At 39.4% G+C, this 14572-nt stretch overlaps 1 protein-coding gene across 8 annotated transcripts in view; it reads right to left on the bottom strand.

Annotated features, from left to right (window-relative positions):
• Positions 1-14572, bottom strand: part of fip1l1a (FIP1 like 1a (S. cerevisiae)) — a 93632-nt gene that overhangs the window by 3896 nt on the left and 75164 nt on the right. For 7 of the 8 annotated variants that reach the window (XM_073064664.1, XM_073064665.1, XM_073064668.1 and 4 more), the window contains 2 exons: positions 7990-8106; positions 112-267 (listed from right to left, as the gene is read on the bottom strand). In XM_073064664.1, the coding sequence (XP_072920765.1) occupies positions 112-267; positions 7990-8106 (273 nt within the window). The remainder of the gene's footprint in view (positions 1-111; positions 268-7989; positions 8107-14572) is intronic. The other variant, XM_073064669.1, reaches the window with a different exon arrangement.

A 14572-nucleotide genomic window follows, 5' to 3' on the forward strand; every position in this document is an offset into this window, starting at 1 on the left:
CATCCGATGGGCAAGTTAGAATACTATGCAGTAGGAAAGCAGTCTAACTTGAAAGAAAGAAAAGTTCAACTAGAAAGAAAGAAGAAACAACTCAGTTTGAGATTTTGTTACCTTCTGGAAGATTTGTGTCTCCCCTCCTCTTTGTCACGGTGTCGGCGTTCTTTGTGCCTGTCTTCTTTTTCCCTGCTACCTTTATCTCGGTGATGGTAATCACGATCATAACCTTTATCTGAAGAGTATTCTCTGTGTCTATATCGACTTTCTTCACTGTGGAGGGGAAACAAAAAGTTTGAAGACTTGTATATAAAAAAAATGAGACACACTTTAGAACACTTTTCAATTTCTATTAAACTAACTCATGTGCAGTGGTTATATTACACTCATACTCAGCTCTGATAGTTCACTTTTCTCTACTACAATTTGCTCCAAAAAATAAATCAATGTCCAGCAGACAACCGCTGGATCAACAATAGCAGGCTGTTAGCAAATTGTTTTGGCACCCCTTAAGGTGATCGAAAAATTTAATCGAATATTCATATACGTACTTGGGTAGACACACTAAACAAACATTAGCAAAAGAATCAAAACAGAAAACAAAGCAAGGCATAGGAGCAGAATTGGGCCATTTAGCCCACTGAGTCTGCTCCACTATGGCTGATCCTTTTTTCACCTCCTCTGCCCCACTCCCCAGCCTTCTTCCCATAACCTATGATGCTGTGGCCAATCAAGAACCCATCAATCTCTGCCTTAAATACACCCAATGGCCTGGCCCCCACAGCTGCCTGTGGTAACAAATTCCACAAATTCACCATCCGCTGGCTAAATTAATTTCTTCACATCTCTGTTTTAAATGGACTAATTGACACCCCACCATGGGCAACATCCTTTCCAAATGTACTGTGTCCAGGCCTTTCAACATTCAAAAGGTTTCAATGAGATCCCCCTTCCCATCCCATCCTTCTAAATTCCAGTGAGTACAGGCCAAAAGCTATCAAATGTTCCTCATGTGATAACCCTTTCATTCCTGGAATTATCCTTGTGAACCTCCTCTGAATCCTCTCCAATGCCAGCACATTTTTTCTTAGATAAGGAACCCAAGACTGTTCACAGTACTCGAGGCGAGTCCGTACCAGTGCCTTATAAAGCGTCAGCATCACACCCCTGCTCTTGAAATGAATGCTAACATTGCATTTGCCTTCCTTCCAACTGACTCAATCTACAAGTTAACCTTAAGGGTATTCTGCACAAGGACTCCCAAGTCCCTTTGCAGCTCAGATTTTTTGATTTTTCTCCCCATTAAGAAAATAGTGTGCACATTTATTCTACCAAAGTGCATAACCATGAATTTTCCAACATTATATTTCATTTGCCACTTTTTTGCTCATTCTTCTAAACTGTCTAAGTCCTTCTGCAGCCTTCCTGTTTCTTCAACACAATCTGCCTTCCACTGATCTTTGTTTCACCTGCAAACGTGGCAACAAAGCCATCTATACTGTCTTCTAAATCATTGATATACAGCATAAAAAGGATCCCAACACTGACCCTTGCAGAACATCACTAGTCATTGGCAGCCAACTAAAAAGGATCCTTTTATTCCCATTTGCTGCCTCCTACCAATCAGCCAATGCTCTAACCATGGGCTCTTAACCAGTAAGCAGCCTCTTGTGTGGCACCTTGTCAAAGATCTTCTGAAAATCCAAATATACAACATCCACTGCATCTCCTTTATCTATCTACTTGTAATCACCTCAAAGAATTCCAACAGGTTCATCAGGCAAGATTTTCCCTCAAGGAAACCATGCTGACGCTGTCCCATCTTGTCCTGTGTCACTAAGTACTCCATATTCTTATCCCTAACAATTGACTCCAACATCTTCCCAACCACTGAGGCTAACTGGTCAAAATTCCCCTTCTGCTGTCTCCCCCCTTTCTTAAAAAATGCAGTGATAATTGCAATTTTCCAGTAGTCTGGAACCATGCCAAACTGTAATGATTTTTGACAGATCATTACTAATGCCTCCACAATCTCTATCACTACCTCTTTCAGAGCCCTAGGGTGCTGTTCATCTGGTCCAGGTGACTTACATACCTTTGGATCTTTCAGCTTTTTGAGCACCTGCTCCCTTGTAATATTAACTGCACTCACTCCCTTTTTTACTCAGCTGGAAAACTGCTACATCAGACTGTACTTTCTTACTTTCAAATTCCAAGTTGAACCCAACCATATTGTGATCACTGTCTCCCAAGAGTTCCTTTACCTTAAGCATTCTAATTGCCTCCGGTTCATTACATAACAACAAATCCAGTATAGCTGATCCCCAGTAGGCTCAATGACAAACTACTCTAAAAGGCCATCTCGTAGGCATTCAACAAATACACTGTCTTGAGATCCATTACCAACCTGATTTTCCCAATCTACCTGCATGTTAAAAGCTCCCACGACTTTCATAGCATTACTCTTTTGATACACCTTTTCTATTTCCCATTGTAATCTGTAGTCCACATCCCAGCTACTGTTGCCATCCCGTTACCCTTGCAGTACAGGTTGATGATTTTTCACAGTTGCTAACAAAGTTATTGCATTACAGTGAGAGAGGCCATAAGGCATAGGAACAGAATTAGGCCATTCATCCATTTCAGTCCGCCCTGTCATTTGACCATTGCTCATTTATTTTCCCTCCCAACCACATTCTTCTGCTTTGTCCCTATAAATCTTAATAGCTATCAAGAACCTATCAACCTCCAGCTGAATATATCCTGTGACTTGGCCTCCACAGCCACCTATGGCAATTAATTCCACAAATTCACTACTCTTTGGCTGAAGAAATTCCTCTGCATCTAAAAGACAGCATAAAAGAAAAAGAAAGGGCATACAATATAGCAAAATTAGTAGGAAATTAGAGGATTAGGAAGCTTTTAAAAATCAAAACAAGCCAACATAAAAGGCAGTAAGGAGAGAAAAGATGAAATACGAAGGTAAACTAGCCGATAATATAAAAGAGGATACCAAAAGTTTTCTTCAGATATAACAAGTAAAGGAGAGTGAGAGTGGATATTAAACCACTGGAAAATCATGCTGGAGAGGTGATAATAGAGAACAAAAGAAATGGTGAACAAGCTTCAGTAGTTTACATCAGGTTTCACTGTGGAAGATACCCACAGTATCCCAGTGATTCGAAAAGTGTCAAGGCAGAAGTGAGTGTTTGTGACTGTTAAGGAAAAGGTACTTGAGAACCTGAAAGTAGATAAGCTTATTGGACTAGTTGGACTACACTCCAGAGTTCTGAAAGAGGAAGCTAAAGAGATTGTAGAGGCAATAGTAATGAGCTTTCAAGATCACCAAATTCTGGAATGGTTCCAGAGAACTGGAAAATTACAAATGCCACTCCACTCTTTTAAGGAGGAAGGGAGGCCAAAGAATGGATGTTATAGGTCAGTTAGCTTGACTTGAGTCATTGGAAAGATGGAAGAGTCCATTATTAAGATTGATGTTTTGGGATACTTGGAGGTACATGATCAAGCAGGTGAAAGCCAGCATGGTTTCCTTAAGGAGACATCTTGCCTGACAAATCTGTTAGAATTCTTTGAGGAAATAAAAGGCAGGATAGATAAAGGAGTATCAGTGGATGTTGTGAATGCTGTATACTTGGATTTTCAGAAGGCCTTTGATAAGGTACCACACGAGGCTACTTAGCATGACAAGAGCCCATGGTATTGCAGGAAAGAGTAAAAGTAAACAATGCTTTTTCTGGTTGGCTGCCGGTGACTAGTGGTATTCCGCAGAGGTCAGTGTTGGGTCCGCTTTTTCTCCCCATTTTATATATCAATCATTTGAATGATGGAATTGGAGGCTTTATGGTAGGAGGAGGGGCAGGTAGTGAGGAAATAGAGAGGCTACAGAAGGACTTATAGACAGATTAGGAGAATGGGCAAGGAAGTGGTAGATGGAATAGAGTGTCAGGAAGTATATGGTAATGTACTCTGGTAGAGGAAATAAAGGCATGGACTATTTTCTAAATGGGGGAAAAATTCAGAAATCGGAAGTGCAAAGCGTCTTAAGAGTCCTTGGCAGGATTTCCTAAGTGTTAATTTGAAGGTTTAGTCAGTGGCAAGGCATGCAAGTGCAATGTTAGCATTCATTTTAAGAGGACTAGAATATAAAAACAAGTACATAATGTTGGGGTTTTAAGGCATTAGTCAGACCGTGCTTGAGAGTATTGTGAGCAGTTCTGGTCCCCTTATCAAGAAAAGATGTGCTAGGATCCAGGGGGTTCAAGAATGATTCCAGAAATTAAAGGGTTACGTATGAGGAGCATTTGATATTTTGTACCTATATACTCTGGAGTTTAGAAGAATGAGGGATGATATCATTGAAACCTATTGAATATTGGAAGATCTAATTAGTGGATATGGGGAGGATGTTTCCAAGAGTGGGGAAGTCTAGGACCAGAGGACTTAACCTCAGAATATGCTGCATCCCTTTAGATGAGGAGGAATGTCATTAGCCAGAGGGGGGCAATTCTGTGGAACTCGTTGCCACAGACAGCTGTGGAGACCAAGTGATTGTAAATAGTTAAAGCAGATTTTAATGGGTTCTTGATTAGTAAGGGTGTCAAAGGTTACAAGGAGAATCCGGTTCAGAGGGATAATAAATCAGCCATGATGGAATGGCAGAGCACTCCATGAGCCAAATGGCCAAATTCTGTTCCTATGATTTTATGACTTATGTTCTAAAGCGATGTCCTTCTATTCTGAGGTGGTGCCCTCTGGTCCTGGACTCCCCCACTATTGAAAACATCCTTTGTACATCCACTATCTAGGCCTTCCAATATTCAGTAGGTTTCAATGAGATATCCACCCCCTCCATTCTTTTAAACTCCAATGAGTACAGGCCCAGATCAATAAAATGCTAATCTTACTTTTACCCTTTTATTCGCTGGATCATTCTCGTGAACCTCTGCTGCACCCTCCCTAATGCCAAAACATTCTTTTTTACATATGGGGCCCAAAACTGCTCTCAATCCTGACCTTGGACTGTGTGCATAGAGTTGGCACATTTTCCCTGTGGCTGCATGGGTTTCCTTTGGGTGCTCTTCTCCCATCCCATGTGTCAAAAGATGTACAGGTTGGTATGTTAATTAGCCACTGTAAATTCTCATAGCATGTAGCTAAGTGGTAGACGAGAACGTGGGGGGGGGGGGGCGGAAAAGAAAAAAAATTAGATCAACATAAGCTTAGTGTAAACTGATGGTCGGTATAGACTCAATAGACTGCAGGGCCTGTTTAAATGTTGTATCTCTATGAGTCAGAAGTGTGAAAGATGATCATGAAGTGAAGCATGTTTCATGACATACAAGGATGGTGGTGGGAAGGAAGAGAAAAAGACAAAAAGTTTTGACATACATTGTGGGGGACTGGAAAAAGTAAATGGATGATGGTAGCAAGTAAAAACCAAAGCAATGAAGATATTTAATGAATTACAAAATACAGGTTTGAAGGAGCAGCAAACAGAAAGTGAATAAATGTGTTAAACTGGAAGTTTGAATGATGGAAATGTACTGCATGAAGGCTGAAATCTGTTTATCTGAATTGGCTGAACTCAAACATTAAGTTCAGCAGATTACAAAGTGCAGAAAGATGAATGCTGTTTTAGGCTCACATTGAGCTTCATTTGATTAGCAGACATAAAGGGATTCAACAAAATCAAGGGTTTTCTACTAATATAACAGAAGTTCCACTACCAGACATTCAGCACTATATAGACATCAAAATCAATTTCTCAGTTTAGACTCATTTGTCAAATTAGAGATACCAATATTCCAAATTTTGTGAAAGTAAAATACACAGTTTGGGAGACTTCACCTTGTACTGGTTACCTAAAATGGAAACAGTAATACTCAAAAAAAATTGCAAATGATTACTTACATTTTTCTGAAATTTACTTAAGCTAACAAAATAACCTGAATATCTATTTGTAACCTGCCTGGCACCATCTTTTCAGTTTCAACATGTAGCAGTGTAATCTTGTGGAAGGTATGGTTATTAAGAACTTGATTCCAAATGGTAATAGTAATATTCAATGCAAAGGTGACAAATGCATTTTGGAAAGAGTAGTTTAAAAAGTGACAGTGGTAGTCAATCTCTCGCTTGGGCTTAGAAGGCCCTCTTTGGCCAAACCTTTTAAATTCCAGAAATAACATTATAACTATGATTCATAGAAAGTAATACATGTTTCAGACATTAAAGAATCCAGAGCATTTTCTGCTCGAGGAAGCTGTCTTGCTTAAAAATAACACGTGGATCTGAAAATTCACAAATTTGTAACAGTGCCAAAACTACAAGAAAGCCAAGAGAAGCAATGAGCATCATTCCAGTATTCGCTGAAAAGGCATTTCCTCAATTAACAAAATCAAATCCTTTATACATTTCCTATGACATACGCATTCTGTACTATTCGCCGTTAATTATTACAAGGGGAGTTCTCCTGACAAGACAACAAAATAGCATTTCAAGTTTCTTTGCAGGAAATGAATACCTCTTGTGCCATGCTAAAAAGGAAGAAAGCACAATTAATTTTATATGAGTTAAAGGTCATTAGAAATAGTCTGTTCAAGAGCAAATCTCTGAACTATTATTCATAAATGAGTAATGAATTTAAAAAGGTAAAATAAAGGGAGATTTTAAAAATATCGCAAACCACAATACAAAACTTTTTGATGCATAAAACAGTTTACAACAAATGACAATGTTGAGAATTCTACTCCTCTCAGATCTTGACTTTTTGATATTTGGTGGTGATTCTCAAAAGAATCTGCATGCATTGTGTTTAGAAAGAACAAATTAGATGAACCTGCATTTGTTTTGATCTTCACAAAATTATTATGCATTCACAGAACAGCAGGTAAAATCAAAACTACAGAGTTTCAATAAGACAAGCATGTAGAAGCAAAGTAGATCTACCACCTGACAAATACCATCTGGAGAGACATTAGAAGAAAACAGGAACAGAAGATGAGCCTCCAGCCCTTCATGCCTGATATTTACCACAGCGCCACCTTCTTGCACTGAACCCATATCAACACTTTTAAATGTCTTGAATTTAACTGAATGAATCTCTGCAGTGAGTGAAGAGAATTTTTCTCATCACTGTCCTCTCATTTTGTCCTTGTTTTCTAGATATCTTAGCCAAGGAAACATACAGTAATTAGCTCATAACACCTACATTACTTAATCCAAACACCTTTCAATCCCTTACCATTTAAAAAAATACAAATTTCTAATGTTTTCTTATATCCTCTGAGAACTCTGAACTCTAGCAATTTGATTCTGAACTCTGGTGCTGTCTGCATAAAACTTGCATGTTCTCCCTATGATATTGCACGTTTCTCCTAGGTACTCTGATTTCCATCTACATTCCAAAGGTGTACTGGTTAGTAGGTTAATCAAACAAAGTGCTGCTAGATCGCAAGAATTGATGGGCCTGTCAGAGAGAATACATTAGAGAGAAATTAATGGGAAAATGGGGTTGATGGGAATGCTGAGAGCTTGCAATCGCATTAACCCTATTCAGCTACCTCTTTCAGAACCTGAAGTGTCGTTCATCTGGTCCCGCTGACTTAATCACCCTCAGACCTTTCAGTTTCCCAAGCACCTGCTCTCTAGTAATAGCAACTGCATTCACTTCTGCACCTGACACTCTTGAACTTCCAGCATACTGCTAGTGTCTTCCACAGTGAAGACTGATACAAAATACCTATTCAGTTCATCCACCATTTTGGTAGAAAGAGGGGAAAAGGCTCTAGTTTAGATAAGGGCCATTACGATTCAAGAACCACTTTAAAGGTTAAAGATTAGCTTTGTTTGTCACAAGCACATCGAAATATACAGTGAAATGTGTGATTTGTGTCAAAGAGCCACACAGTCCCAGGAGGTGCTGGAGGCAGCCTACAAGTGTCACCAAGCTTCCAGCGTGTGGTAAACTATGTATACCTGTCTGGATACGCCCCTCTGCTGACTGCTCCTGTGGCTCCTCCCACAGACCCCTGTATAAAGGCGATTGGAGGTACTGCTCCTCCCTCAGTCTTCAAGATGTCGTAGAGATGTTTTCTGTTAATAAAAGCCTATCGTTAACCTCCTGTCTCCGAGAGTTATTGAGTTATTAACAGCACCAACACAGCATAACCACAAATCATTGGCCTTTACCATACATTTTTTGAATATAGGATGAAACCAGAGGAAACCCACACATCATGGGGAGTAAATACAAGCTCCTTGCAGACAGTGGTGGGAATTGAACTCTGATTGAACTGTAAAGCATTGCATTAATTGCCAAGCTACTGTGCTGTCACTTTAGGTTCTGCAGAGATATCACTGAAAGATAGCTCTAACTCATTGTTATTAGTCCAAAGAAATGTACCTCCTTGGATCTCTATACTGAGTGTCTGATGCCAACTGAATATATAAAGAAAAAAGTCATAGTCTTTTGTACCATCACAAATTCTGCTCACTGATGCTATCTTTCCATCTGGTGATTCTAAGTAAAGCTGAAACTGATAGCAAACATGCCTCTGTTTGAGCAAATCCAAAAGATGTTCTGTAGACAGGTATAAGGAGGAATTTAAGGTGGGGGGTATATGGGAGGCAGGGTTTAAGGGTCAGCACAACATTGTGGGCTGAAGGGCCTATATGTGCTGTACTATTCTATATTCTATGTAATAGCATTAGAGCTGACTCAATTAATAGCACTCTCAAAACTAAGTTACGAGGTTCTAGATTCAAATTCCACTTGAGCAGACGTATGCTGGCTGACAATCATGTATTAATTGACTGACAGAGGTGCTATCTTTCAATGAGCCAAATATAAAAGTGTGTGACGCTCACAAAATGCTGGAAGAACTCCGCAGGTCAGGTAGCATCTATGGAAAAGAGTAAACAGTCAATGTTTTGGGCCAAGACCTTTCATCAGGACTGGGGATTGTTTACTCTTTTTCTATAGTTGCTGTCTGGCCTACCGAGTTCCTGCAGCACTTTGTTTCTGTTGCTTGGATTTCCAGCATCTGCAGATTTTCTTGTTCATAAAATTATGTCATGGTTCGTCTCAGAATAGACCATAAGATACAGAAGCAGAATGGCATGGAAGTGATTCAGTGCTTTGGCTAATACATACTTCACACTCACATTACCAAAATTAGGAGGCTACTGGCCAGGTTTGTTACACACATGGCTACATCTCTGATAGTACAGAAATAAACTCCATTTCAGAAGTATTTAATCAGCTTTAAAGTATTTGGTGGTATCAGCAAATGGTCATGAACAAAGTTATTTACTTTTACTTTTCACCACCCTAAAATTTTACTCAACTATTTCTGCATTATAATGCATTAAATCTTTCCTCCATGCCTTTGTTATCTGTAGATTCAGCTATTCAAACACTCTCTTGGATGATTCATCTTATATCCTCCTGACTTGATTTCATTGAAAGTTCTGCTATTTATCCCCGACTTTGCACCAAGTTGATGAACACAAAGTTAAACTGGCTCACAATTCTGCAATACCTTACATTTAAGATTCACAGACACCTCAAGTCCCTCAGTGGAATCCATCTTCAATGGAATTCATTGAAGAATTCTATAGTCATCTATATACATCCTCCATTTCTGAACACTTGACAAATAAGGGTTATTAGTAAAGCAGCAGAAGATAGTTGAACCGAGGACTCCATTGCAAGGAACTCCTGCAGTGATATCCTGGGGTTGGGATAATCAATCTCCAATAACCATAGCCACCTACCTCTACTCGACATCAGACTACAATCATTAAACATGTTCTGCCCTTTTGATGCATATTGACTTCTGCTTTTCCAGGGAGTCATGATGCCACTCTTGGTCAAATGCTACCTTGAAGTACAGGACAGTCACTCTCAGCTCACCTCTGGAATTCAGCTCTGTAGCCCATATTTGGACTAAGACCACAAAAAGGTCTAGAGCAGAGTGCTTCTGGCAAAACTCATGCTAGATATTGGCAAATACATTATTGGCAAGCAATGTCCACAACAGCTTCCAATACTCTGCTGATGACTGAAAGTAGAAGGATCTGTTGGAAACCAGCCAGATAACATTTCCCATCTTCATAAACAGGTCAAACCCGGGCAACTTTTCACATTTTCGTATAAAAGCCAGTTTATAATTGTGCTGGAACAGTTTAGGGAAGCAAAGCTAGTTCGGAAAAGCAGGTCTTCAGTGCTACAGCTGTAATGTTGGCTGGGTCCACATCCTTGACTATATCCAGAGCCCTCAGCTGTTGCTTATTATTAACCTGGAGTGAGTTAAATTGGCTGTAGACAGGCTTTTATGATGTGGCATTCTTAGGAGGAAACCAAGATAGATCATCTATTTAACACTTAAGACCAAATGTAATTGTTAATGCTTCAGCCTTTTGTTTTGCACTTGCATGCTGGGCCCTATCACTGTTGAAGATGGGATGCTCTTGAAGCCCTCTTCTATAGTTATAAGTTTAATTATTCACTAGCATTCAGAATTCAATGTGTAGAGGACTTCTGTTTTGTATACTGCATGCTGATTTTTGCTGCTTAGTATACATAATTTATTAAGCTGACAAACTTAAGATCCTGTTCCATCACACCCTTCAGTACTCCTCACTGAACTAGTGTTAATCCCAGGCTTGATGGTAACAGTATAATGAGAAATACTAGATTCTGAGGTTACAGATTGTGGCACTCTATGTTTCTGATGAATCATAATGCTTCTGTTTTGGCTGTCTGGTCTGCTCAGAAAATATCCCATTTGGCAAATTTGTAGTGACACAGACTGGAGGTATCTCTGGTGTGAAAACAAGATTTGGCCATTACACTGACCTCTGTGGTGATCACTTGTCCAACACTATAATAACTGATGCACTTGCCACTGGCAGACTAGCATGTTTGAGGTCAAGGAGGTTTATTCCTATTAAATTTGTTTCATCACCTTGCCAATTGGTTTGCTCACTAACTGCTGCAGACCCAGAGTGGCAGCCATGTCCTTCAGGGTGAGTTAGTTTAGTCTGAATGCCACTGAGATGCTCTTAGTAATGGACTTGTAACTTTCAATGCTTCTTCCAAATGTCGTTGAAAATGAAGGAGAAACTGATTACATCATCTGTGGAAGGGTCAGCAAGTGTTAATCAGCAAGAGATTTCCTTATACATTGCATAAGACTTCAATGGGGTCATGTTGAAGACCTCCCAGAGTTACTCCCTCTTCTGGAAACAACTGTGCTATATATCTGACTTTTTCATGACAATGAGGAAAGATGGCTGTTTGATGGAGATGCCTCGCACATTATCTGTAAGATGTGTATCAGTACACCACCATGTCAGTCTTTTGCTCAACAAGTCTGTGGGGCAATTCTCCCAATTTAGACAACAGTCCTTAAATGTTTACAATAGGAAACTTGTAAGATCAACTGGACTGCTGGTGATTTTGCCACATCTGAACTTATTGCTCCCAGCTGTTTCATCTAGTTTTGCTTATTCTCTGTTCAAATGCTACAACTAAGTGGATTGCTACAGTATTTAAGAGTGAACCACAGGCGTTGGTCTGAAATCACATTGAAAGATCAGATAAAGATGATAGATTGAAAGGATATTATCATACAATTTTGTTTAAATAATAAGACAGTAGTTTTCATCATCATGTCTATGATTAGAGTTAATTTTCCCCGAATGCCAAATTATTAAGTGAATTTAAATTCTACAGCTGCTGCAGTAGTTTTAAATTGGATCTCTGTATTAATCACCCAGCTAATGATTTAACTGGTGAACCACCAAACTACACAACTGCTTTAAAGGAAATCTATAAGAACAAACATTAATACCAAACAGGAACAACGTTTATAATAGGTGTCTAGTTAACCAGCAATTTGCGACGTCCTTGCTAACATTTTGTGTTGGAACGTGGTGGATCAGCAGCTGATTGACAAATTGCTGACTTCCCAATTCCTTGTATGCTGACCTAAGCAGTCCTTTGCTGTGGCCCCAGTTCTCTTGCCTTGCTGCATGGTTTCATTTGCTAGCTTTCTGATTTGGCACATCATCACAACAAAAGAGCTTATGCAGTCTCTCACAAATTCTCAGGTTTAAAATTCATTATTACAACTCACAAGTGACCTGTAGAGAGTGTGGTTTTGTTCAGATACATTTCTGGCTGTTCTGCTGTATGGCTCCACTAAGATATACTTATGGGATATGCTTTAGTTTGTAGCGATACTATTCCACAGAGACTGTAGCTTCTGGGTTACAGCACTATTTCTATTTGACTCGACTACACTGTATACTCAGTAGCCACTTTACTAGATACAGGATGTTTGTGGTTTCATAACTTAAGTACACTGCTATCAGATCCTACTCAGCCCCTCAGCCTGTCCTGTCTCCCCTTATAACAAGCATTTCCTTCCAGGCAAATCCCTGGTAAATCTACTCTACAATAAAGTCCTTTCTATCACATGCTACCTCTTGAGCATTACTGCTTATGTTATATATCCTAACCAAACAATATCCTACCCTCCAAAGTGCATCATTCTACCTGCCATTGACATTAATCAGCTAGTAGGTTGGGTGGATCACTCAGAAGCCCAAGATTTGTGTTTGAAGCCTTCCTGCCCTACAAGACACATCACCCAGTAACACACCTATTTAACCCTAGCTTAATCACAGGGCAATTAACTCACTAACTGGTATATCTTTGGAATGTGGGAGGAAACTGGAGCATTGGAGGAAACCCATGAGCTCATGGGAAGGAACGTACAGACAGCACCAGAAATGAACTCAGAGCTCCATCACCCCAAGCTATAAAAGGCCACGTTGCTATACTACCGTGGTACCCCCTTCCTAACTTTGCTTAAATGCACACCCTCCACACATCCTTTCCCTGGTTCCTAAAGACCTCCCACACTTTTGATACTCTGTACTTGTCATGTGATATCCCTTGATATCCAGGAATCAAGACTTGGCATCTTAACTTGTGGAAACACACTAGCCACAAATTTTTACCATTTAATTTTGTAATGAATCCTACTTTCTGAATGTCAAAGTACATGCAAGTAGCAACACTTGGTCTATATTTAAAAAATTCACTCCATGTAATCCTTACACACAAGGTGATTGCAGTTTATAGTGGCAAAGTTGGATCACCGCTGCACCTCTCGGATTTGCCTACATTTCTGCTGCTCTAGGTCCTGTATTATTTCATTCAGTCATTCATGAGTTATTTCTTAATTCTACCTATATGGTCTCATTTAAAGACCCTTCCAAGACATCCTCCCTCATTACCTCTGAAATCACAGAGCAATAACACAACAATCTCCTTTCTTCTACATTCTCTCCCCCCCCCCCCCAAAAACTCCTTAATGTACAAAGAACTGTCATTATTTCTTCAACAGGGTACTTTGTAAGCATTGTGTTTCCAACTGCTACATTTTGAAAACAATGCAGATGGACTCCAAAAAGTATTGCTGAAAACAGAAATGTTACAAAATACAAATTTCAGAAATACTGCTGTAACCATTTTAATATAGAAAGGTGCCTATGGGAAGTGATTTGTGCTCCGCTATTTGTCACACCTGCCAATAAAAACTAAAATGTCAAAAATCAACACCATGAACTTTATCTATTATCCTTAAAATACTTTGAATGCAATGAGCAAATTATGAAGAGAGAAACAGGATGCAAAGAAGATGATACATATATTAAATATATTATATATTAATCTATGTTTTTTATTATACCTGACATATGGAACTTCTTTCCACCTTTTCTTTTACCCTTAACTGCAGCTTTTATGAATTAAGAGCCTTTTACTTTTCTTCCCCAAGACATACGGCAGCAGAGCTTGCACAGCTGGCAAATAATTCAACTTCGTCCTACTAAGCCCTCCTCCCCTATTTAGAACAATTTTGGCAACAGCACAGAGACTTTTCTTGGGCTGGTAGTCATTAAGATTCATTTTGGCCAGCTCTCAGTGACCAGCCCTCTCCCTGGTCCCTGGAAGTTGTCGACAAACAGATGTTCTGCATGCTCCAGTTCATTATGCTTCTGCACTACAACTTTTAACATACATACTAGTGCACGTGTGCAGTCAAGTAACTGTCACGCTTCCATAATAAAAAGAACAAAATGCCCTCTACCCTACTGCTACAGTTTTTTTTGCACCACACAAAACCGTAATACAACTATTCAAATAAAATAAATTGGGCTTATATGTGCTTACTGTTTTTAAATCAGATTACATTCTCTGCCTATTCTCCAGGTTCCTGATACAGGAAATGATATAATGGCAGCACTTTGCTCATAGAATCCCATCATTACAAATATGTGAAAAGTAGAGTGAGCAAAATTAAAAATCATTCGATGAGATGCAACACTAAATAAGTTTATAATAAAAGTGGGTTTTAATGATCTAAATAATTGGCAGATTTGAAGCCATAGCATCCATACCACCACAATTATAGTTCTACATGTAGTTTGGGGCCGTTTGTTTTGGAGCAGATGGTCACAAGCTTTAAGTTATAGAGCTGCATAT

Source organism: Hemitrygon akajei, chromosome 13 (assembly GCF_048418815.1).
Source record: "Hemitrygon akajei chromosome 13, sHemAka1.3, whole genome shotgun sequence".
NCBI lineage: Eukaryota > Metazoa > Chordata > Chondrichthyes > Myliobatiformes > Dasyatidae > Hemitrygon > Hemitrygon akajei.